At 37.6% G+C, this 24,825-nt stretch overlaps 1 protein-coding gene across 2 annotated transcripts; it reads left to right on the top strand.

Annotated features, from left to right (window-relative positions):
• The first annotated feature begins 1,033 nt into the window (after positions 1 to 1,033).
• On the top strand, positions 1,034 to 24,578 carry LOC101260244 (1-phosphatidylinositol-3-phosphate 5-kinase FAB1B). Of its 2 annotated transcripts, none has more exons than XM_010325083.4 (12): positions 1,034 to 1,288; positions 1,835 to 2,521; positions 6,308 to 7,042; positions 7,576 to 7,729; positions 10,404 to 10,748; positions 11,230 to 12,084; positions 12,184 to 12,515; positions 15,225 to 15,348; positions 15,434 to 15,592; positions 16,722 to 18,224; positions 23,217 to 23,483; positions 23,899 to 24,578. In XM_010325083.4, exons 2-12 carry the CDS (start codon positions 1,929 to 1,931, stop codon positions 24,151 to 24,153), a joined length of 5,322 nt encoding a protein of 1,773 aa, XP_010323385.1. In that variant the 5' UTR covers positions 1,034 to 1,288; positions 1,835 to 1,928; the 3' UTR covers positions 24,154 to 24,578. The 2 variants fall into 2 exon arrangements, with proteins under 2 accessions (XP_010323385.1, XP_010323386.1); XM_010325084.4 differs by having other exon boundaries at positions 1,036 to 1,288; positions 1,840 to 2,521.
• The last annotated feature ends 247 nt before the right edge of the window (positions 24,579 to 24,825 follow it).

Here is a 24,825-nt window from a genome sequence, read left to right on the forward strand (position 1 = left end):
CGGTGTATAAGATTATGAAACATGTCTGTCCGTTCATTAGTATAAAAAATATATATGCTCTAGTTTTAAAGAATAGAAATATCAATATTTTAAAAATATAACAAAAATATTCGTATACTATTTATGATAATTTAAAAATTTATTTATCGTTTTTCCCTATATAAAATATGCTCATACATAAATATAGCTAAAATGGAATATAATATTACTGAATTATGTGACGTGAAAATTTTCTCCTGATAAATATAGAATGTAATTTTTTCCCTGTTGTATAATATACATGCTAGGATGGTTATTACATATTGTAGTATATAGCATTGTTAATTTAAATACATATAAAATTTGTATTGTGTTATATTTATTTAAATTTATTACTATATAATTATAAAATATTTTATACTATATATCAATTGATTTGATGTAATCATGTTATTTTCTTTTTATACTGACACTATTTTTTATTCAATATTTTATTTATCTTTTGCCTTACCTTTCCGTATCAACTCTCACTTTATGTTGTATTCTACTTGTATTATATATTTATCATTTAAATTATTATTGCTTAATATTTTTTAATATAAAGAATAATATGAAGTGTTTAAATATTAGACTATATTAGTATTAATATAATATTATTACAACAATAATAAAAAAAATTGAGAACATTTTTAAATTTCGCTTAAATTTTTAGTTTTACTTAAAAGTAATTATTTACTTGACTAACTCAATTTAAATGTATCCTCGATCTTATAACATGTGAGTGAAATATCCTCCTAAATTATTTTCATCAAGTTCGAAAGATATTTTTAATAGTTCTCTCGATCTTTTATTAAGAGATTCATGCTTTTATAATAGATTGAGATCACTTGTTATGTTATGTATCAAATCGAAGATATATCTAAGTTTGATTAGTCAAGTAAATGTGTATCTTTAAGACTGACAATAATTAAATTACGAAGCTTTAAAAAATTTGTAATGACCACGTGGCAAGATGAAGGTTGAAAGAAATGCATGCACACTCCAAATCATCACTCTCTTTTCGTGTCCCAACTATCTTTTTGTCGTCATAACATTATTTCCGTGACTCTCTTGTTTACTCAATTATTATTTATCAAAGAAATGATTCACTTAGATCATTTTCTCGCTTTACATTTTCTCTCTATAATATAACAGAAAAAATAAATAAATAAAAAAATCCAAAGGAAAACAGAAGGCGGTGGCGTGCCGGAGAAGCGGTGGCCGGTGGTGGGTTCGTCGGAAGTTTCACTTGTTTGGTTTTCTAACAAATGTACTCTTACTACTTTGTAGTTATTTTACATATAATGTTATTATGGAAGGAGTGTAATTTGTTATTTGTTTTGTTTGATAATTGCATTTGCAGTGGGAATGATTAGTTTACTAAATCTTGTAAAGGGTTTGAGTTAAAATCAATTCTTTGAACTTATACAGTGAGGATTGGGATGGAGAAAATATAATTTGTACTGTATTAATTTTTTTTTTTTGTAAATTTGTTTGATTGAGTTGTAGCTTATTGATTGATATTCTTCTATGATTTGGGTGTTTTATTATCTTTTCCCTATTTTAGTTGTGACTGGTTTGTTTCATATTAAAAGCAGTCTTCACTAATGTCTGAAGAAAATAGTCTTAGGCTAACGAAACATTGCTGTGAGATATCCTAAATAAAGCTTGACAATCAATTCTTTACTTTTTGAAGAATATATGAATTAACAGTTGTAGAGTCTGTAGAAGATGATTAATAGGTGGTGATAAGTATGATAATCTGAATGTGCTGAAATATTGAGACGAAGGTTTGAGTTCTCTTTTCTCTATGCAGTGTAGATTGGAGACTGATATATATTGGTAGTAGCATGAGCTGTGGCAGATGATTATTAGGTAATGATGAGCATGATAGTCTGGAAGTTGCTTTCATGGACACGCCTGAAAATAAGAAGCTATCTGAGATAGTTGACGTAGTAAAATTATGGATGCCGAGAAAGACAGAGGCGCAGGTGAGTGTGTCCAGAGATTTCTGGATGCCCGACCAGAGCTGTAGGGTGTGCTATGAGTGTGACTCTCAGTTTACTGTGTTTAACCGTCGACATCATTGCCGTCTCTGTGGCCGAGTTTTCTGTGCAAAATGTGCATCGAACTCTATTCCTGTCTCAAATGAGGAGCCCAAGGCCGGCCAGGAAGATGGAGACAGGATTAGAGTATGTAGCTTCTGTTTTAAGAAATGGCAGCAGGGCTTAGCTACGGTTGATAGTAGGATGAACCTTCCTTGTCCGGGACTCAGTCCATCTCCTTCCACAACAAGTTTGGCCAGCAGCCAGTCTGGCTGTACTTGTAATAGTGGTAGTAGCGGTAGTTCAACTGTTTACCCCACAGGACCATATCAATATGTACCATGCAGCTCATGTCAAAGTGCTTCTCAATCAGCTCAGTTGGGTCAGGCAGCTCTCCAGCAAGATCAAGCAACATCTATGGGGAATCCAGAATTCAGTCATTTTATCTCTTGCTACAGGTATCCATAATTAGTTTCATAAGTACATACTAATAGAATGTATAAACGAGATTTCATTTCCTTTATGCCGGTCTTGCTGGTTTGCTGACGCATTGAATTGCATTTATGCTGCAATGTTGCTTAATATATGGTCCAAACGTATTTTGCATGTTGCTATATCCACACATGGAACACCATACATTATATCTTAGTTGATCATTAGATGTGATTGTTAGAATTAGAATACGAACATGAATAGAATATAGAATCCTCTTCGATAAGGATTGTAATGTATTGTCAATAAATGGGGCTTAGTGTAATAATGTAGATATAATATTTTTCACTTATATTTCTCACATGTGGAAGGGGTCCATAGAAAAAAAATTGGCTTCTTTTTCTTTTTCTATTTTTCGTTTTAGACTAGATAAAGAGACGAAACTAAGGGTACGTCCGGGGCTTCCTCTTTCCATTTAAAATAGAAGCGGTGAAGTCCATTCTAAAGTTCCAAATCTACTTCCAACACCAGAGGTTCTTGATGATAACAAATTGTAAGGTATTTGAGTATTGGTGAAAACACCTAGTGAAAGAAAATTAGGTCAAAATAACGACTGTGTGTCAGATTATGGCAACTTTCTAGGGCTGTTTTGGGTCAACCCAATATCCGTCAGTGTTGTGCGAAAACCAACACCACCATAGACTATAAACCACAAAATTTCACCAATAGAAAACTTTACACGTGCCTTGTCGAAGTAACCTTCTTCATTGAGATCTACATCACGTGTCGGGCGCGTGGGCCTCTATTTCGAAAAGTATCATTGTGCATCTATCCAGTCAATGATGACTCCGTCGTGGGAAGAGCTGCTTCCTTCTTGCTTGAGGGGGGGGGGGGGCTAACATTCACTAATGTAGTCTAAAAGTGCTCTTTGAACCGTGATGGGTAGTCACCCAGGCCATCACACGACTCTCAAACCCAACCGATGGTGGATCCCGCTTGACACACGTGACGGTTATCATCTCTACCACGTCCTTCTTAAAGTCCCTTGTTATCTCGTGCATGCCACCACTTTTACCAAATATAGGTCCGAACGACCAAAGAGCCCGCCACTAGAACCCAATCGTTAAGAGGCTAAGTCCAAGGGACTACGATCTTCAATTTATGCAAAATTTCACTTCTTTCTTCTCTTCTTCTACTAGTTCAACTTCGTTGGACGCGCAAAGCGCTGCATCGAATTTAACTCAATATTTGCGTCATCTGCAAAAATAAGGCAGAGTTGCTTTGACTCAGGCACTCAGCGGTAGGGATGTACTCGAGCAGTTGAACCGAAGCAAGGAAGGAAAGTGGAGTAATTATGAAGACTAGCATAGAAGTTACTAAGTCGTGTTGCAAATTGCAGTGACTATTCATAGCATTCTTCGTTTAAATTGTTGTTGTGGAAAATCCAGCACCACCACAAGGTTTAGCAACATCTGGCAACCAAAGCCCATCCATTGTTACCTGTTGTATATCCCTCATGCGCAACTATATTTACGGTGCCAGCGACCACATTAGTACCATGCGCTGGCGTGTAATCCTATTATGACCAGTTTTTGGGCGACTTTCTTGTTGAATATTTACTCGTTTCTTGATAATGGGATGGTCCATATATATGATTTCAAATTTAGAGCACTCTTTGACAATCTCTACACTATTTTCAGTAGATTTGAGTTTTCTAGCAGTGTTTTCTCTTTATTCCAAATTCTCATCGGTAATCCCTCCAATGGCTAAAATAGCATTTGTTCATCCTTTTCTGTGTATGACTTCTTTTCCTAATATAGTGGTGTGAATGCCATTCATTCGGCAATATATGGTTTCATTTGGATTGTAATGGGGATCCCTAATATTATTTCTTCATTTATATCTTCTTGTTATTACAAAACATTAATTAAACAAATTCCATCCTTTCATATGTGCCTCTTGTGGAGCTTATAATTTATTTTAAGTCTTTTTCTTGTTGCGGATAATAATCGTGAAGTGCTTTTTTCAATATACTTGGAAGGGATAATCCTTTCAATGATGCAATTTTGGTCTGCACCAATCTCTAATAATGCGCAGGTTCCAGGAAGGAGCTGGACCATGAGGGTCCTCGTTATGCAACCTTACCTTGCATTTCTGTAAAAGGGTGTTTCCACGTCTCAAACAAGTGACCTCCCTCCTGACAACAACTTTACTAGTTATGCCAAACATCCCTCTCCTAATAACTTCATTAAAAAAACATCCATCTCCTAATAAAATCGTAATCCAACTCCATGAGTTCCATCCTTAGCATTAAAAAAATGGGTTATTAGTGTCACTCTAGTTACTAAAGTATTCATTTTATAACCCCCAAGTATTCATCTACTTCCCAACTACTCGACCATGTTCGACAATATCCACTTTTAAGGTTCAACTATTACTCCAATCTGGCTATGGTTTCTACTAACAATCATCTTCAACATACTCATTTATATACAAGTGAAAATTGGGTGGTGGAAGTACCTCTTGAAGACAAATCTTGAAAATCTCTACTTTGAAGAATTCTTTGGGAGATTGAGATTTCTTGACAAAAAATCCAAATGTTTGTAGATGTTAGGCTAGCATTAATCAAGTATAATCGACTTAAAACTTCCTAATTCTTACCTGAGATTGTGGAATATGCCTGTTAGCAGGAGATCACCGAAAGACCCCAAGCTCCAACTCTTTAACATCTTCTTCTACTCTTTCCACAACTGGTCTATTTAAAGGCAGGGATGACTCACGAAGTGAGCTCATCATGCGCTCCCCTATCATTACTCGCTTGCTGGAACCTTAGCTTCTGGCGGCTTGTGGTGTGGGGTTGGCTCACATGTTGGAAATCTAACTGGGGTTTGTTTGCCGATCAATGACGGATTGCGTGGTGTTGTTGGCTTTTGCACAACACTGAAGGAAAAGCAGAGGACACAAATTAGCGCACGATGACTGTATTTTCTTATCCTAGATGTTTTATCACCAATGCTCTGATACTTCGTGAGAAATGAAGGAGGAAAATGTTATTGAATTGTGTTGTTACATAATAAATTGTGCCCTATTAATAGACACTACGTTACAATCCTTTTCCACATAGGATACTATACAAGTCCTATTCCTATTCCTGTTCTAACTATAATCTAGCAAGGAAATCTGTATAATCAATCAATGGTAATGTACCCCAAGCTATGTACAATAGCTTGTCCGATCTGTATGTTTATTAATAAATGACCCAAATTTGATCTCATATGAGGTTGAGCGAGCTTCCTTGTGCATATGCCAGTTCATGTGTCGTGTATTGTAGTCTATGTAAAGTCTCCTCGAACAAGAAAAAGGTGATTTATTTGTTATCTCTAGGTGTAGAGTGTTCTTGCTAAAAATACTTAATTCTGTTATTCTCAATTTGGATCTTCTCATAAAGAGGTTATATAAACTCAAGGCTACACTTAGCACCAAAACGATAATACAAAGGTATAATAACCCGGCCTTCTATTATCCAAGTACTAGGAACCTATAACTAACGGCATATTTGGATCCTGAGCAAGGTTTATGTTGTTCATTAAACTCTGTGCTTTCCAGGAAAGGAGAGCTCTACTTTTTGTGGTGCACACTTTGAGTGGCAGGTTGGATATATGTATGGGCCAATCATGTATAGTATTGTCATGAAAGATTGATGAGACACTTGAATCAGACCTTTATTTTGCTTGCTTTCATGTATTGTTATTAGACTAATATCTTCTTTCCAGTGTATGTTTCATTTAGCTGTCTTAGCATTGTTATGGCAGGAGTGATGATGAAGATGATGATTACGGTGTGTGTGGATCACATTCTGAGCCAAGACACTTTACTGCAACAGATGTCTATTATGGTGCTTTCAACTACAAGGAGATGAATGATATCTGTGGACCAAACAATGGTCAACCTGCTGAGATTGAATCAAGTAGTGTAAATTCCTCATCACTGACAGAGAACTGTGAATGGAAGAACTCAGAAGGGATGAAAGAACTTGCAAAAGAAATAGATAGTTGTATCAATCGTGTCGAGCATGAAGAGCCTCCTCCTTATGATGTGAATGACACAGATAATGCACCTGTTGATTTTGAGAGTAGTTATTTACTCTGGTTGCCACCAGAGCCAGAAACAGAAGAGGATGATAGAGAATCTCTTTCATTTGATGAGGATGATGATTGTAGTGAAGAAGCGCCAGGGGAATGGGGTTATATGGATTCATCATGGAACTTAGCTGATGGAGAGTACCATAATAGGTCAACCGCGGAGCATAGGAAGGCAATGAAAAATGTGGTTGATGGACATTTTAAATCTTTGATTGTGCAGCTTTTGCAAGTTGAACATATTCCTCCAGCTGAGGAGGATAATAGTGAGAGTTGGTCGGAGATAGTCACATCTTTATCCTGGGAAGCTGCCACACTCCTAAAGCCTGACATGAGTCAGAATGGAGGAATGGATCCTTGTGGATATGTGAAGATTAAATGCATTGCAAGTGGACATCGTAGAGAAAGGTTTTCTACACCCGACTATATGGCTTTCTATTGTGACCTAACCCAAACTCTCATATACCTTCTTTTCATCTTCTCTATAAAAGAATTACATAGAAAAACTAATTTCAACACCTCATATGCAAACAAAATTTTCTTGTTTTGCAACGTTGCAGCTTAATATATTGTTCTCCCTGCTTTCTAACTTGATGCTTATTTATTTTAGTTATGGACTTTCTATTTGTCTTTGATCAGACTCCTATACTGCGCTGAAATTGCTTCTCATTATCAACCAAATAACTGCAGGCTTTGCGATGCAGGAGTCAAACTTTCAAGTTGCTTATTTTTACGCATGCATAGATTCTAAATGAGGTGTTTGAATTGGTGCCATATGTTAATTTTTCCATCAGGATTTGGCAGTCCTGTTGAATAATTCTTTACTTGTTTTCTGCCATTGTTGTGCTTCATTTTTCCATTAAATCATTGGTCATACTATGCAAGTTTTGGTAGTTTATTTTCCTTCTGCTGATAAAGTTCTCCTTTATGCTATTTACTAGTATGGTGGTTAAAGGCGTTGTTTGTAAGAAAAATGTGGCGCACCGACGAATGAACTCAAAATTCAAAAAGCCTAGACTCCTAATTCTTGGAGGAGCACTGGAATATCAAAGGGTGGCTAATCACTTGTCAAGTTTTGACACTTTATTGCAGCAGGTCTTCACTCAATCCAATTCTTTATTGATATTTTTAGTTACTTGATAGGATGCGGAAATGCTATCTGGCCTCCAGACTGCAGGATCTTTGGGACCTTGAACACATGATTGTTTCTTCCCTGTTGCTGGAGGGAGTTGAGGTGTGTGCATGTTGGCGTGGACATCACGGTTATTAGAAAGAGAGGATATCTCCATATCACTGTTTATCCTTCACTAGACCTTTTTTAAGTTTGTGTAGAGATGAAGCATTTATGCTAAATGGACCATCTTGTTAGTTATTTTTCCATGTACATGACATCACACCATATCTACTTAATAAAACTGTAGGAGCCTTTTCCTCATAGAAAAGCCTTGAATTGGCTTTAGATCTTATACATAGCATGATTATGAAATTACAAAATTAATGATTGAAATACATGGATAAGATAATGGCTGAATGTACCCTAGGGTTTGACTTAGTGGTCAATGAAGTGGTTGAGAGCCATGAGGTGTCTTGCAGGTGGGAGGTGACGAGTATCCCGTGGAATTAGTCGTGGTGCACAAAAGCTATTCTGGACACCATAATCATCCAAAAGAAAAGATAATGGCTGAACCGTGATACAGAATCATTTCCTTTAAGATTCAGAACTGAACTATTTAAAAGAAGCTGGGGAGCTAATATGTACACTATCATTGCTATTGCTTTGGAGGTCTTCTTGAATTCTAGGATCCATTTCCTATACATTTATTTGCTGGGTAGTACCTCCAATTTGGGAAATTTTTTAAATCTCGTTGGTCTCTCCTCTCTCTCCTCTCCCTCCCTCTCTCTCTCTCTCTCTCTCTCTTTTTTGGGCTAGGAGGAGGAACAATTGGTGGAGGGGAACAGAGTGGAAAGATAAGAGGTATTTCCCTTGTTCGCTTAGCAAATAAACTAGAAGTAAAGGTAAAAGTGGAGGGTTATACTTCATACATCATCTACTTTTTGATCTTGCCAAAATTAGACAGAAAGAAGAAAAAAATATATATTAGTTCCTTTCCAGCTAGTACTGAACAAGTAATGGGATATGAAATACATTCCTTGATGAAGGTAACTCAGAAAGTTCCCTCCTCATACTCTAGTTAAACTTAGTTTACCCCAAAATTTGAATTTTGTTGGCCATACCTGTTGTCGATCAGCTTAATCATTTTTATTGAGATGTTGCAACTGTACCTGCTGCAGCATAAAAAAATATGATATGGGGAAGTTGGGTAACAGTAGAAGGGTAATAAGGATTGTTTTTTTTTTTAATGTGTGGGGGGGCGGGATGAGGAAGGCATGTAAATAAGAGGATGTAGGTCACAGGGGAAAGCTGGTCAGTGAGTCTATGTAGTGATGCAAATGAGATAGGCTCAAGGAGGGAGGTCTCTTGTATGTGCAAGTGTTTATGCATTGTAGTTCATGTTATTCTTTAAATTTCTGGTATTACAAGTTTTTTTTTATTCTGTTTCTGTTATCAGTTTGTTCTGGTTTTGCTTGTCCTTCATCAAAATAGTAGACTGGTTCTCTGATGACTTATACAATGTCCTTTCTAAGTATTCACTAGATAAGACATTAGAGACTGAGGGAGAAATAGTTTTTTCAAGGGATCAATTAAAATGATAGTTAGGTGCTACGGTGCCCGTCATTCTTATTGTAGTATGTGTATGATTTTAAAAAGATTGTGCAGCAAAAGAATTTGGAAGAATAATTAAAAAATGTCTTTGAATAATTTTATCAAGCATGGAGGGCTTTAAATAGACAACTTGAAAACAGAATTGTCAAAAATATGCATAATGAAAATTCAAAAAAACCACTAACAAACTAAACCAATCTACTAGAAATTTGAAATTAAGAAAAGTAGATTCATTCTAAAACTAAGCAACTTATTATGCTAAATTAAAAAAATGCTTCAGTAACTGAAGCAAATTTCAACCTAAGTTGTGCAGACTCTTCATTTTTGTTATCGACATGTGACGGGTGTGGGTGCAGGATACAAGTGGGGTTCGGTCAACCCACATTGTATACTTTGACCATAGTCCATAAACAATTTTGATCCACTAAGAAAATAAGATTTGATCTTCACTGACCAAATCTGATAGATTTCACCTGTGAAAGTTTGTGGGGCATTCAAAGAGATATTGCAGCTTGCAATGTTTGAAAAATAGGTTGAATATTAGTATTGGTTAAAAGCGGATTGAAAATGGTTCTTTAGATGAACTCTCAGATCCCTTAGGACTAGTGAAACTCTGACTACTATTGGTTTTTAAAAGATGGTGCAGCAAAAAGATTGGAGGAATAATTTTAAATCTCTCTCAATAATTTTAAACATAATCTGCAGAAAATATGTATAGCAAAAATTTAAAAACACTAAAATAACTCAACTAAGAAAATCTAATGGAAATTAAAGATTCAAAAGTATGTTCATCCTAAAACTAAGCAATTTATTATGATAAAAGATGCTGCAGTGACTGAAGCAAATATCTACAGTATGTCATTGGTTTCTTGTTTTATCGAACCATTCAGATTTGCTAGAATGCTCTAGTTTCTTGTTATCTTGGTTTTGACCAGGGAGAGAAGACTTTCTAATAAAAGCACATTGCGTTATTTGGGTTATCAGTTTTATTTGGATTAACACTGTTTGGTTCATCACTTTTACTTGGATCATTCTTTCTTCTAGGAAATGGACCATCTGAAGATGGCTGTTGCAAAGATTGATGCTCATCATCCAAACATTTTGTTAGTAGAGAAATCAGTATCTCGATTTGCGCAGGAATACCTGCTTGTGAAAAACATATCTCTAGTTCTCAATGTGAAGCGGCCGCTTTTAGAGCGTATTGCCCGTTGTACAGGTGCACAAGTAGTCCCTTCAATTGATAATCTTACAACGCCAAAGTTAGGGTACTGTGATTCATTTCATGTTGATAAGTTTGTGGAAGAGCATGGTAGTGCTGGGCAAGCTGGAAAGAAACTGACAAAGACCTTGATGTTTTTCGAAGGATGCCCAAAGCCTTTTGGCTGTACTGTAAGTTGCATGTTTGATGGCTTGTATGTTATTAGCTGGAACATGAAATAAATTTGAATTATGTGGAAAATTACATTCTATTGGTTTTGGTTGTATATCCTATCTCTTTATGGCGGGCATGATAATATTTCTGTTTTTGTTGACTTAACAAGGAGTAACCAAAATTGTTCATAGTTGAAAAATTTAAGAAAAGAAGAAAGACTGATCCTTTGGCAGAACATACTCATTGGTAGGATATGGATGTGAATATGATTTCTACTTCTTTATAATCAAGTAGTATGAGTATGTAAATTATTTGAGTTAGAATTATTTGACTTAGGCATTGCACATGTCCTCTATTGCTTATAGGTAATATTTATGCTTATGATGCTAGAAAATGTGAAACAAGAATGGTGCACCTATTGTCTGTTCTTGACCAGTCTCCTGGTGCAAATCTCGAAAGCGTGGAAGTTGACCTCTTTTTGATTGTGTGGGTTCTCAGATTTTGCTCAAGGGTGCCAATGGGGACGATTTGAAGAAAATAAAACGTGTTATCCAATATGGAGTTTTTGCTGCTTATCACCTGGCTCTGGAGACATCTTTTCTTGCAGATGAAGGTGCTTCCTTGCCAGAGCTCCCTTTGAAGTCCCCACTTAAAGTTGCATTGCCTGATAAGCCATCAACTATGCAAAGATCCATTTCTGTCATTCCTGGTTTCTCCGTACCAGTAGCCCAGAGACCGCACGATCACCATTCTCCTGGCACACCATCTCATTCCTCAACCAAACCGTTGTCTGGTATTACATCACCATCCAATAGTGCTCCAATGCTTGTTGAACAGTCAAGTTTTCCCGAATGTTATAACTCATTACCTAGTGCTACAACTGCCTCAAATAATGTCGACTTTTCTGATTGTCCTAATTCCTCGCATCATTCGAGGCGTCAGTTCTCAGATCAAGCTGATGGGAGGAATGAAATGGCTCCAAATGACCCTCATGAAGCATCTCCACTAGACAGAGGTGAAGATGCAAGAAATGATTATATACTTAATTTTCCTAGCAATTCCTTGAGGGATACTGGTAGCTTTTCTCATGTTGTGGGAGGTTTTCGCACGGTACACTTATCTTCAGAATTGGTGCTACCAGAATTTGATAATAGTTACTTCGAGGAGTTAGGGTCACTACAGCAAGATTATCCTTCCTCACCTTCCGACCAACTGATTATTGTAGTATGCCTTTCAACACGCTGTGTTTGGAAAGGAACTGTTTGTGAGCCACCTCATATTTCTCGAATAAAATTTTATGGGATTACCGATATGCCTTTGGGACGGTTTTTACGAGACCGGTTGTTTGATGAGGTAATGTCTCTCTTCCTCTTTTAAAGTTGCAGTGGATATATTCTATGCATGCATGGTTTATTCTTGTCTTTTTTCTGATATATGTAATACATTCACCAGAATTTTAGGTGTCCCTCATGTGAAATGCCTCCAGAAGCACATGTTCGTTGCTATACTCATCGGCAAGGCAGCCTCACAATTTCTGTAAAGAAGCTACCTGAATGTATCTTGCCAGGAGAACAGGAAGGAAAGATATGGATGTGGCACAGATGTCTGCGATGTCCTCGGGACAATGGTTTCCCTCCTCCAACCAGGAGGGTAGTAATGTCTAATGCTGCTTGGGGGTTGTCATTTGGGAAATTTTTGGAACTCAGTTTTTCAAATCATGCAGCAGCGAGCAGGGTTGCAAGTTGTGGTCATCTTCTTCACCGGGACTGTCTCCGGTTCTATGGGTATGCTGTTTCCAGTAAGGCATTTGTACGCATCATCTTTCTACACTGGGATTGCAATGCTTTCACCTATTTGGATGAGTGCTCTTTTTCTTTAATCAGCTACCTAATATCATGTAAAGTATGTAGAGAGACAGAAACCCGTTGCATTAGTAAAATTATCATAAAAGCCTCAGACGCATTTCCTGTATAATGGTTAAAGTTGGTATCAGCAAGCAAGTACGTTATTTCAAATAGACAGTTTCACATAAACTTGTGGAAACATTACCTTCTAAGTTGTTAAAGTAGGCGCCTAACCCCACTTCATGTGAAAATTTTCTAACTTGAATTGACTAATATAGACTTGCTGATAACAGCTACTAATGACAAACTCCTCAGTGACATTAGGTCATAGGTTGGATCATTTTGTTTACCAGTGTTTTGTCTGGTTGAGCCGTTGAGGTTCTTAATATTGCATGGATCCTCAGCTTTTAGTTGTTTGCATGAATACTATGATGATGTTGCTCATCAGCATGTATCAACTATCCTGACTGTTTTATATTAAGATTTACTGAACGCTCCAAGGCAGGTCTCCCAAAAACTCTCTCCCCTACTTCTTAGGAGTGTAAAACGTCTTTTCCAGTGGTTTTCAACTGGGAAAACCTTTCTTTTTCTTCTAATCTTAAGTCATCACCTTCTGTGATAGCTTTCAACCTTTTCTTTCTTCATTTTCAGAGATGGGGGATAATATTATTTACTTTAATGCTGGTTTTAAATCCTCCGACATTACTAGATGGACTGCTGGAACACCATTTGTTTTGTATGGGTGAAGAGAAGCTGTTATAATGAGAAGTCCTGCATTAGCAGTAAGATCATGGAATGAATATGCTCTGTCCTTAAAGAGTCCTTGACAGATCAGAAGAATGTGGTAAGGAGATGGAAAACCATAGACCAGGGCCCAGAACATTTTTTGCACCAGAAAATCTAACGAACGAGGGAGATATATGAATATCTTATCCTTAAATGGTGGTGGGAGATCTGTCATTAGTATCCCGGAAACAGTTTATAATGCTGGTTGGTGTGATATTGCATTTAAGGTAGAAAGATTTATTAAATGATCTCCAAAGTTGGATGAAGTGGAGGCTTGGCCCTCTTGAGTCTTGTGTGTTTAGAAGGTACCACCTAAACTTAAAGGCAAGTTTTAAGAAGAAGTGGTTAGACTGGCGTTATTGTATGGGCAGAGTGTTGGCCAGTCTAGAACTCCGATGTATTGAAGATGCAAGTCTCGGGAATGAGGTTTGAGATGGGTGTTGGGCACACTAGGAGAGATAAAATTAGAAATGAGGTTACTTCTTGACAAGGTGGGAGTGGCCTCTATGGTGGACAAGATGCGAAGCAAGACCAAGATGGTGAGGAGATGTGTAGATGCCCAATGAAAAGGTGTAAGAGGTTGGTCATAGTGAGTATGAGGAGAGAGAGGTAGACCGAAAAATTATTGGGGAGAGGTGATTAGACGGGACATGGTGCAACTCCAGATTACCGAGGATGACCTTAGATAGGAGGGTGTGAAGGTCGGGTACAGAAGGCTAGTAGGTATGGAGTGTCGTCTTTTTTTTGAGGTGTTTAGCCGTTTTCTTATAGCGTCTTGCTTTTGATTCCACCATCACTTGTTGATTGTGTTTAGGTTATCCCATTATTTTGTGGTTGTTACTGTTTTCTTATTAGTTGCTTTGTTTCTCCACTGTTGTTTTCCCTTTTTCATTATTCGGATATGTTCTACTCGAGCCGAGGGTCCTTCAGGAACAGTATTCTTACCTCCATTAGGTAGGGTTATGGTCTGGGTACACTCTATTCTCCCCAGACACCACTTGTGGGATTTCACTGTGTGGTGTTATTGTTAGGTTCTACATAGAGGTAGATCAGTTTTGTTTCTCGAGTACACTTGTAAAATGTGGTTTCAGTACCGCCCATGTGCTGTTTTCCCCACTTTTATATGTTTTTATATATTGGGTTTACTGATTTATTTTTGCTTGTTCCAAATGTTTCTGTGACCTAGAATTTACAATTTGAACTTCTTGTATTGCTCTATGGGAGAGCTTGTGATGCTACTTCTTATTGCGGTCTGTTGACTACATCATTTTATCAGTATAGATATGGAGTCCCTGCTAGGAAAAGGGAACTTCTGTTAATAAGAGAGAACACTACAACAAGAGAATGCTTCCAGAAATCTTGACAAAATGGATAAGTTGCATCACATCGTATAAAAGGCTTATAAGTTGCATCACATAGTGGAAAGGCTTAGAGAAACTGGATATTTTCCTATCGCTTGAACCCTTTCACTGGAGAACTCAAGGGGGAAAAATTCTTCAACATAGTCACTAGAAGGTGGTCTACGACCATTAGATCCCTAGAAAGAGGAGTAACTAAGAAGAGAGAGATATAAAAGAAGGAAAGGAATATCAGGAAAATCTTACAGGTGTATGGTTTTCTTGTCATTTTTGTTACTGTTCCATTTCTAGTTTTTTAATGGTGACTTCCCCATATTCTGGGTTAATAGTCTCAGTCGGTGTTGTGTTATCTTGTGCTCGATTCTGGTTATGGTGCATGTGTAGCAGGTGTTCCGTTCTAATCTTTCTTAGATTTATTCATTTGATGGTCCCACAAAGTATTTATTTCCCTTTCTTGTTGCTGAAACAATGCTTTTCTGCACCTCATCTTTGGTTGTTGCCACAGGTTTGGGAAAATGGTAGCTTGTTTTCGATATGCTCCTGTTCATGTTTATTCTGTCTTTCTCCCACCTCCAAAACTCGAATTTAGCTATGATAATCAGGAGTGGATTCAGAAAGAAGGTGATGAGGTACAATTGGATTAAATTCTTGCGTTAGTTTTGATACTTCTATGTTTTGCTTTTTTCCTGATGTGTTTGTCTCCTGCAAGAGAAGGTGCGCAGAAGGGCTAATGCGTTGTTTGCTGAGGTGTCCAAAGTTCTTCATGTCAAGTTGGAAAAATTCTCTGTTGATAGCAGCTTGAAAGCACCCAAGACAAGTGAGCAGATCACAGAGATGGAAGAAATATTAGAGAAGGAGAAAACTGAGTTTGAGGTGGTTTCTTGTTTTTTCTTTCCTGTTGTTGAGATACTAAGTCATAACATCTGCATTGTCAGTGATGTATGAACAAATTTGTCAATCTGGTCTATTGAAAATGTAGCGATTAGTGACCTGTTTGAAGTTCAACTATTTGAGAGATGATTTCCAAAGTAATATCTCTCTTCTTTGGTGTGGATAACATGTTCCAAACCTTTTTAACTTTTTTAAACAACTTGAGAGTTTTAGTATGATTTGTGAGAAAATTCAGAGGCATGTTCCATCATTCTAAGATATGTGAAAATCAATGCAGCAGCAAGTTTGAGAAGAAAGAAATGATCAGGGTTCTCTGTAAGAATTAGCAGTAAAAAAAAGAATATAAGAGGAGTCAACAGAGGAAAACAACTGATTGAAGAGAGACTACAGTCCCAAGATGAACATGTATCCTAGGTCCTTTTGGTTCTAACAGAGAAAGGGTCTTTGGTTTGACTAGTCATCAAACCAGAAGTTGGGTTTCTTCCATTATAAATGTGTAATATAGAATCCTTCCTTTTGATGGGTCACCTCAGGAAGAAAGCGTTTTAATCTTTGAGTAATTGAGACCATACCCCATATAACTGTTAGGTCTAGGTCCTCAACCTTACCACCTTCCTCTGGGGCAATTAGGAACTCCCTCAACTGGAGGACTGTTCCTCAGAGCTGCACTTCAATTGCTGCTGTTTCTCTCAGTAGATGTACAGCTGTTGGGAACTTCAGTGTAAAGGGCATTATAACTCAAAATACATCTATTTCTTCTAATTAAAAGTCTGTTTGGTGGTAATTTTTCATTTAAGGCATGACCTCAAGTTTCCTTCTGAACAACAACTGCACCCCTGGGGATGAGTGGTTGCTCAATACCATCCCCTCTCTAGTCACAGCAGAAGATAATCAGTTTCTTACGGGCCCTCCTAATACGGAATAGTTCAAAAGTTAATTTTTAGCATGTGGGCACGCACTAACCCCCAAAAAGGTCCTCCCCATAGCCTTTAAAGCCTTATTTAGGGTAGATTCTTTTATTTCCTCTGTTCACCCTTTTCATTTTCTTTTGGGTAAGGTAGCAATGTAGCTCCAAATGACTTATTTCTTACTGGTGTTTTCATTGTTCTAGGGATTATTACGCAAGGCACTTAGCAGGGAGATCAAAGTTGGTCAGCCTACAGTTGACATCCTTGAGATAAATCAACTGAGAAGGCAGTTGGTTTTTCATGCTTATCTATGGGACAGACGTTTGATACATCTTTCCAGTTCTCATGGTAAAAATTCCCGAACTCCGGGCAGTTTGACACAACTGAAGGAGAAACCCCTCAGCTCTAGTGAGGAACTTCCTGAAAGGACTGCAATTTTGAGACCTGGAAAAAGTTTGGGGAGCTATGATTCAGCTCTTCAGAATGTGAAGACTGAAATAACATCTAGTGAAGGAAGACATGGTCAGATTCCTGATGGGGTTCACGAAAGATTGACTACTGATGAGAACCTAACTCACGGGAAAGACTGCGAGATTTTCTGTGCTATAAGAAATACAGGAGATGGTAATGTACTGGAACCTGGAAAAAATGTCAGACGTGTTCTTTCAGATGCAAAGTTCCCGTCTGTGGGAAGTTTATCCGACACTCTTGATGCTGCATGGACCGGTGAAAGCCACCTGGCTATTAAAGAGCATAACAGTGCATTTCCAGGTTCGTTCGTTGTAGATTCTACTGCTTTGACTGGAGTTTCAGCAAATACAGATGTCGAAAGGTCTCTGTGTGACAAAAATGGGGCTGAAATACCTCATTTATCTGCTAAGTCTGACAACACAGATTACCTGACCTGGGCAACGGCACATTTCTCAAATTTCTATCGTTCGTTCAACAAGAATATCACAGCAAATCCACAATATGTTGCTAAATTGAATGAGCATAATCCTGTTTATATCTTGTCGTTTAGCGAATTGCTACATCAAGGTGGTGCCAGGCTTCTTACAGCTGTTGGTGAAAATGACATTGTTATTCCAGTTTATGATGATGAGCCGACAAGTATCATCTCATATGCACTTGTCTCACCAGATTACCGCAATCAAATGTCAGATGAATCTCAAAACCTGAAAGAAAATCACAAGTTTTCAGCTTCTTTGTCATTTCTGGATTCATTAAATCTACTTCCGCTTCACTCTGTGGATGGAGTAGTTTCGGAATCTCCAAGAAGTTTTGGATCTACCAACGAAAGCATGTCATCGGGTTATAGTTCTCGCAGCTCAAACATGGATCCACCAGCATATATTAATGCTTTGCATGCCCGAATATCTTTCTCAGATGATGGCCCTCCTGGAAAGGTTAAGTACACAGTCACCTGCTATTATGCGAAGCAATTCGAGACCTTGAGAAAGTCTTGTTGCCCCAATGAATCAGACTTTATACGTTCCCTTAGCCGATGCAAAAAATGGGGTGCTCAGGGTGGGAAGAGCAATGTTTTCTTTGCCAAAACCTTGGACGACCGATTTATCATCAAGCAGGTAACGAAGACAGAGTTGGAGTCATTTATCAAGTTTGCACCAGCTTACTTTAAGTATTTATCTGACTCAATAGCTAGTGGGAGCCCAACTTGCTTGGCAAAGATTCTGGGGATCTACCAGGTATGCTGTATATCATTTCTAAGTAACCAAAGTCATTGTTATAATCAGTATTTTCAGCTTTCTGATATCTATGTGCAGTGGAGCACTATTATTCTGGTGAAGCAGTCTGGGGTTGTAATTGTTAGCCAATTTGGCGTTTTTTCAGCTTATTATTATTTTACTGTTTTTTACTTATTTCAATTTAGTGCTTCCTATTTTCTAGCTAGACTTAGTCAACTTTAATTGCTCAACTTTCTGAAGTTAGTGGCCCCATTATGGTTGTTAGTGGCCCCCTTTTATGGTAGTTAGTGGCACATGTTCTTATTTTAGTTTTAATGTTTATGTTTTTTACTTGTATAAATTTAGACATTCTGCAGATTAATATACACAAGGAATTTCATAAGTTCACTCTATTTTTATTTTTTCAAATCAGTTTCTTGAGTATTTTTGTTCTAATAGTGGCATCAGAGCCTCTAGTTGATCTTACAAGACAAAAAAAAAGTTTTAACCTACAACACAAATGGCATCCAACAACCTACCTTTAAATCCACCATTCACTTTCACTGGTGAAAATTACCGACTCGGGTCTGTGAAGATGCAAGCTTTTTTGGAAGCCTATAAACTTTGGGAAATCATGACGGAAGATAAACCACTTGCTGCTCTACCAGCAAATCCTACCTTGGCTCAGATCAAATCCAACAACGAAGAGAAGACAAAGAAATCTAAAGCCAAGTCGCTTATGCAGAATGCTGTGGCAGATACTGTGTTTTACAGAATCATGGCTTGCAAAGCTGCAAAAGAGACTTGGGATAGGTTGAAAGAAGAATATCAAGGCAGCGATAGAACACATCAAATGCAAGTGGAACCTAAAAAGAGAGTTTGAGTCTTTGAATATGCAGGAGGATGAAACTATTAGTAAGTATGCTGATCGAATATCCTTAATTGTTAATAACATTAGACTTTTTGGTGAAGAATTTACAGACAAACGAATTGTGGAGAAAGTTCTTGTGACTCTTCCTGAGAGATTTGAATCTAAGATTTCCTCTCTTGAAGAATCCAAGGACCTGAGCAAACTTTCATTAGGTGAACTAATGAGTGCTCTTCAAGCTCAAGAGCAAAGGAGGACTATGAGACGGGAAAAGTTCATTGAAGGAGCTTTCTCTGTACAAAAGCAAAAAGGAAAGCAACAATTCCACCAAAAGAATAAGGGCAAGCATGATTGAGGAAACAATAGTGGAGATGTGAAGCAGAAGTTCCCTCCTTGCAAACATTGTAAAAGAAATACACATCTGGAGAAGTATTGTTGGTGGAGAGTCGATGCTATATGTGGCAATTGTAAGTAGACGGGACACGTATCCAAGGTTTGCAAATCAAGAGCAAAGGCCTCTGGTGCTTTGCAAGAACAAGTAGCAGAAACTGACGATGCACATGAAGAGCAACTATTTGCAGTTTCCTACTTTTCAATCAGTGAATCCTCTGATTCATGGCTTCTTGACAGTGGTTGCACAAATCACTTGTGCAACAAACTACTCAAATTCCTAGATGATACTTACAAATCTAAAGTAAAAGTGGGAAACAGTGAGGCAGTAGAAGTCAAAGGCAGAGGTACAGTGTCTATCTCAACAATATCAGGTATCAAAACTATTTCTGATGTTTTGTACACACCTGATATGAGTCAAAATTTGTTGAGTGTTGGACAGATGCTTGAAAATAATTATTCTCTGTATTTTAAGAATCGTGAATGTGTTGTTTCCGACCCTTCTGGAGTAGAGTTATTCTATGTCAAGATGAGCAACATAATGTTTTCAATTGATTGGGAGAAAATAACAGAGCAGGCTTACACTATTACTTCACAAACATGTACAAACCTATGGCACAAAATACAAACCTATGGCACAAAAGGTTTGGTCACTTCAATCTGAGAAGCATCGCCGAGATGAAAAAGAAGGAGCTAGTGGAAAATATGCCTGAATTTCTTTCTAATGCTCAAGTTTGTGAAACTTGCCAACAGGGAAAGCAACCAAAATTGCCATTTCAAGCAAATCAAGTACGAAGAGCTAACCAGAAACTTCAGCTCATTCATATGGATGTTTGCGGCCCAATGAAAACAGATTCGTTGAGTGGTAACAGATACTTTCTCCTCTTTATTGATGACTACAACAGAATGTGTTGGGTTTATTTCATAAGACTGAAGAGTGAAGTCTTTGATGTTTTTAAACAATTTAAAGCTTTAGTAGAAAATCAATGTAATCTTAGTATTAAGGCTTTAAGGTCTGACAATGGAGGAGAATACACTTCTTCTCAATTTGTGGAAAACAAGGTCTGACAACAGAGGAGAATACACTTCTTCTCAATTTGTGGAGTTTTGTAATAGCACAGGTATTGAACGCCAATTGACATTACCATACACTCCACAACTAAATGGCGTGTGAGAAAGGAAGAACAGGACAGTAATGGAGATGGCCATATGTCTTTTGCTCGAAAGAAAGATCCCAAATCAGTTTTGGGCTGAGGCAGTCAATATCTTTGTATATTTGCTGAACAGATTGCCTACTAAGGCCTTGCAGGACATGACTCCATATGAAGCTTGGTGTGGGAACAAACCATCAATACACCATCTCAGAATCTTTGGGTGTATATGTTATTATCGAGTTCCAGAAACAAAAAGGAGTAAGCTGGATAACAAGGCTTATAAAGGCATATTTATGGGCTATAGTTCATCCAAAGGTTACAAAATTTTCTGTTTTAAATCAGACAAACTAATTCTCAGCCGAGAAGTGAAGTTTGATGAAGCAGTTGGTTGGGATTGGATCAGAAGACCTCTTATTCTGATTCATTTTCAATAGAGCAGCCTCAACTTTCAGAAGATGAACTAGTGGATGATGTACCAGTGAGGGGAACTCGATCCTTAAAAGATGTCTATCAGCGGTATAACTTGGTTAGCTCTGAACCAACAAGCTATGCTGAAGCACAAGACTCTCAGGCATGGAGAAGAGCTATGCAAGAAGAACTAGACATGATCGAGAAGAATGGAACCTGACAGCTTGTTGACAGACCTAGAAATCGCAAGGTAATTGGTGTAAAATGGATTTTAAGACAAAACTCAATCCTGATGGAACAATTTGCAAACATAAGGCTAGATTGGTGGTGAAGGGATATGCACAACAATATGTGTGGATTACCAGGAAACATTTGCTCTTGTAGCAAGGTTTGCTTGCTCAACTACTGGAAAAGAGGATCAAGTTTATCTCTTAACAAAGGCTTTGTATGGCCTAAAACAAGCCCGAAGGGCATGGTATGAGAGGATGGACAATCATCTCATCCAACTTGGCTTTAGTAGAAGTCAAGTGAAGCTACTTTATATGTGAAAGTCAATGCTGCAGGTGAGTCCTTAATTGTCTCAATTTATGTGGATGACATGCTTGTGACAGGAAGCAAAATTGAACTAATCCAAAGGTTCAAGGATGAAATGGAGAAAATCTTTGGAATGACTGATCTTGGAGTCATGAAGTACTTTCTCGGCATGGAAGTGTTGCAATCCAGTGATGGAATTTTTATATGCCAGCAGAAATACATTTCGGATATTCTAAACAGGTTCAAAATGCAAGACTGCAAACCTGTGAGTACTCCAATATCTATTGGTGTGAAGCTTGCCAAGGATGAGGATTCCGAAAAAGAGGATGATAGTATGTATAGAAGCTTAATTGGCAGTCTTCTATATCTAACCGCAAGCAGGCCTGTCATTCTATTTGTTGTTAGTTTGCTCTCTAGGTTCATGCATTCACCTAGAGACACACACCTCACAGCTGCTAAAAGAGTGTTAAGGTATATTAAAGGAACCAACAAGTTTGGAATTTTTTTCCCAAACATCTGCCGAAGTAACTATGAACTTGATCGGGTACTTTGATAGTGATTGGGGTGGTGGAGTTGATGATTCCAGAAGCACATCTGGATATCTTTTCTGTTTGGGGACAAGTTGTTTTAGTTGGAGCTCTAGAAAACAAGAAACTACAGCTCAATCAACAGCAGAAGCTGAGTACATAGCTGCTGCATCTGCTGTGAATCGAGTTATCTGGCTAAGGAAGATGATGATGGACTTAGGCCATAAGCTACCAAGATCATGTGTGACAACAGTTCAGCAGTTTCAATCTAAAAAAATCCAGTGTTTTATGGTCGAACTAAACATATCAAGATCAAGTTTCATTTTATTAGAGAAGTCCAACAATTTAATGAAGTGTTGCTTGTTCATTGTTCATCTGAGAACTAGCTAGCTGACATTTTCACCAAGTCATTGCCAAAGGAAAGGTTTGAAGATCCGAGGCAAAGAATTAGTGTTTGCCACAAAAATGCCAAGGAGGAGTGTTAGACAATTGACATTTTTTCAGCTTATTATTATTTTTACTATTTTTTACTTATTTCAATTTAGTGCTTCCTATTTTCTAGTAGACTTAGTCAACTTTAGTTGCTCAACTTTCTGAAGTTAGTGGCCCCCTTTTATGGTAGTTAGTGGCACATGTTCTTATTTAGTTTTAATGTTTATGTTTTTTCTTTGTATAAATTCAGACTTTCTGCAGATTAATATATACAAGGAATTTCATAAGTTCACTCTATTTTTATTTTTTCAAATCAGTTTCTTGAGTATTTTTGTTCTAACAGTAACTAAGTTGTGTCTGTGGGTTATTATGTCCATCTGGTCTTCTATTGCAACTTCTTATTGTCAAAATATTTGAAGAATGTGTAAGATTATCATTGTTAAGCCTCCCATTTTAAAGTCACTTATTTTTCTTGATTGAGCTAATTTTCCAACATAGTCAGTCCTGTGCTTCAGAGGTGCTCCTAGCTGTACCCTAAATAAAACTAGGAGGTCACCCAAAAAAGTAGTATAAATTGGTTCATAAGATGGATCTAGCTTCTGCACTTTGCACTGCCCTTGAAATATTTTCTTTACAAAAGATGATGCCCTGAAATTTATATGCTCTCCAATTTTTAACTGCATTATTGGATGTTTGTTAGGTTACATCAAAGCATCTCAAAGGTGGGAAAGAATCAAGAATGGATGTGCTTGTTATGGAAAATCTTCTTTTTAAGCGCAACATCACTAGACTGTATGACCTCAAAGGGTCGTCTCGATCACGCTATAATCCAGATTCAAGTGGAAGTAACAAAGTTTTACTTGATCAGAACTTGATTGAAGCAATGCCAACTTCTCCGATTTTTGTGGGAACGCAAGCTAAGCGGCTGCTGCAGAGAGCTGTGTGGAATGATACTTCATTTCTAGCGGTAAGCTTTGAAACAGCACCGATATGACTAGTAACTTCGTTAAATTGTGTTCTATAAAGAGTTCTGTATTTCTTCGTTCTAGCTGGGGTTACTAGTTTATTATTTCCTCTCTTCAATAAAGATTATAGATGATTGCTGGACCCGTCCCCCTTTTCTCCCTTTGCCACACCCGGTATCTTTTCTTTGTTTTCTAATTGTTTCTCCTTTCTTTTGCAAGATGCACTTGACCTTGTCACTGCACTAGTTCTCTCATTTGTTAGTAGGTTCTCCAAACTTTTTTGTTAGTCTATGTTAACCACCACCAAGTATACGTTGAAGTGTCCAAAGTGGGACTTCATGCTCTTCAAACACGTATTAGACGCAACTTATGTTTCAGTCCCTCCTCTGCTATATTAATAGAGTTATGGTTTTGCAGTCAATAGATGTGATGGATTACTCATTACTAGTTGGGGTGGATGAGAAGAAGCAGGAACTGGTGCTTGGTATTATTGATTTCATGAGACAGTATACGTGGGACAAGCATCTCGAGACTTGGGTAAAGGCTTCAGGTATTCTAGGTGGGCCGAAGAATGCAGCCCCAACGGTGATTTCTCCAAAGCAATACAAAATAAGATTCAGGAAAGCAATGTCTACATACTTTCTGATGGTGCCAGATGAGTGGCCTACATGAAGTGATACCCCAAGTATCAGTGCAGAAAAATTGCCCCGGCCGGTCTTGGTATAATTTTATCCATCCTTTCTTATGCCATCAAGTTTTGTGTATTTTGTGCAGGAATGTTGGGTAGTTGCTTTATCATTAGAGGATTACTTTTGTTTTTCCAAAGTAGTAGTATTACAGAGTTATTTCCATACAAAGAATTTGTTAGTTTCTGGGCGTTCCGCCAGTTGTACAGTCAATAGTCGGTCTTCGTTTCTTTTTATCCCACATTCTGATGCTCAATGGAAGCTCTTGGTATATTCATGTGTTTACATGAGAATTGAGACTCTTTTGACAAGGGCTGCCGTGGTAGCAGTAAAGATCAATGTAATTTGATCTTGTAAGTCCTACAATCGGATGGTTTCAAATAAGCTGCACTCGCGACATTTTGATTTTCAGGCACCTATGCAATGAGTTGTACTTGTCGCGATTCTTCGCCTCCTTCCTATTTTGCACACGGTATAGGTTGATCAATTATTATGTGCTTTCAACTTGCAGAATATTCAGCACCAAAATTTCTGTAGTTTAAATGTTGAATTTTTCCTGGCAACTCGAGAGAGTAAGGGCCTTATTAATTTCTATTAAGGTTAAGAAGTCTGAATCTGAATATTAAGATGTGGTTTCTAAATTTGGACATTAAATAAT

This window comes from Solanum lycopersicum, chromosome 7 (genome assembly GCF_036512215.1).
Source record: "Solanum lycopersicum chromosome 7, SLM_r2.1".
NCBI classification, from domain to species: domain Eukaryota; kingdom Viridiplantae; phylum Streptophyta; class Magnoliopsida; order Solanales; family Solanaceae; genus Solanum; species Solanum lycopersicum.

Bases quoted from the DNA above. Each gene is read 5' to 3' on its own strand.
- LOC101260244 (XM_010325083.4), top strand. From the start codon at position 1,929: ATGGACACGCCTGAAAATAAGAAGCTATCTGAGATAGTTGACGTAGTA. The intron at 7,043-7,575 runs GTTTTCTACACC...GCTATTTACTAG, and splicing joins AGTGGACATCGTAGAGAAAG to TATGGTGGTTAAAGGCGTTG. The intron at 7,730-10,403 runs GTCTTCACTCAA...TCTTTCTTCTAG, and splicing joins TTGACACTTTATTGCAGCAG to GAAATGGACCATCTGAAGAT.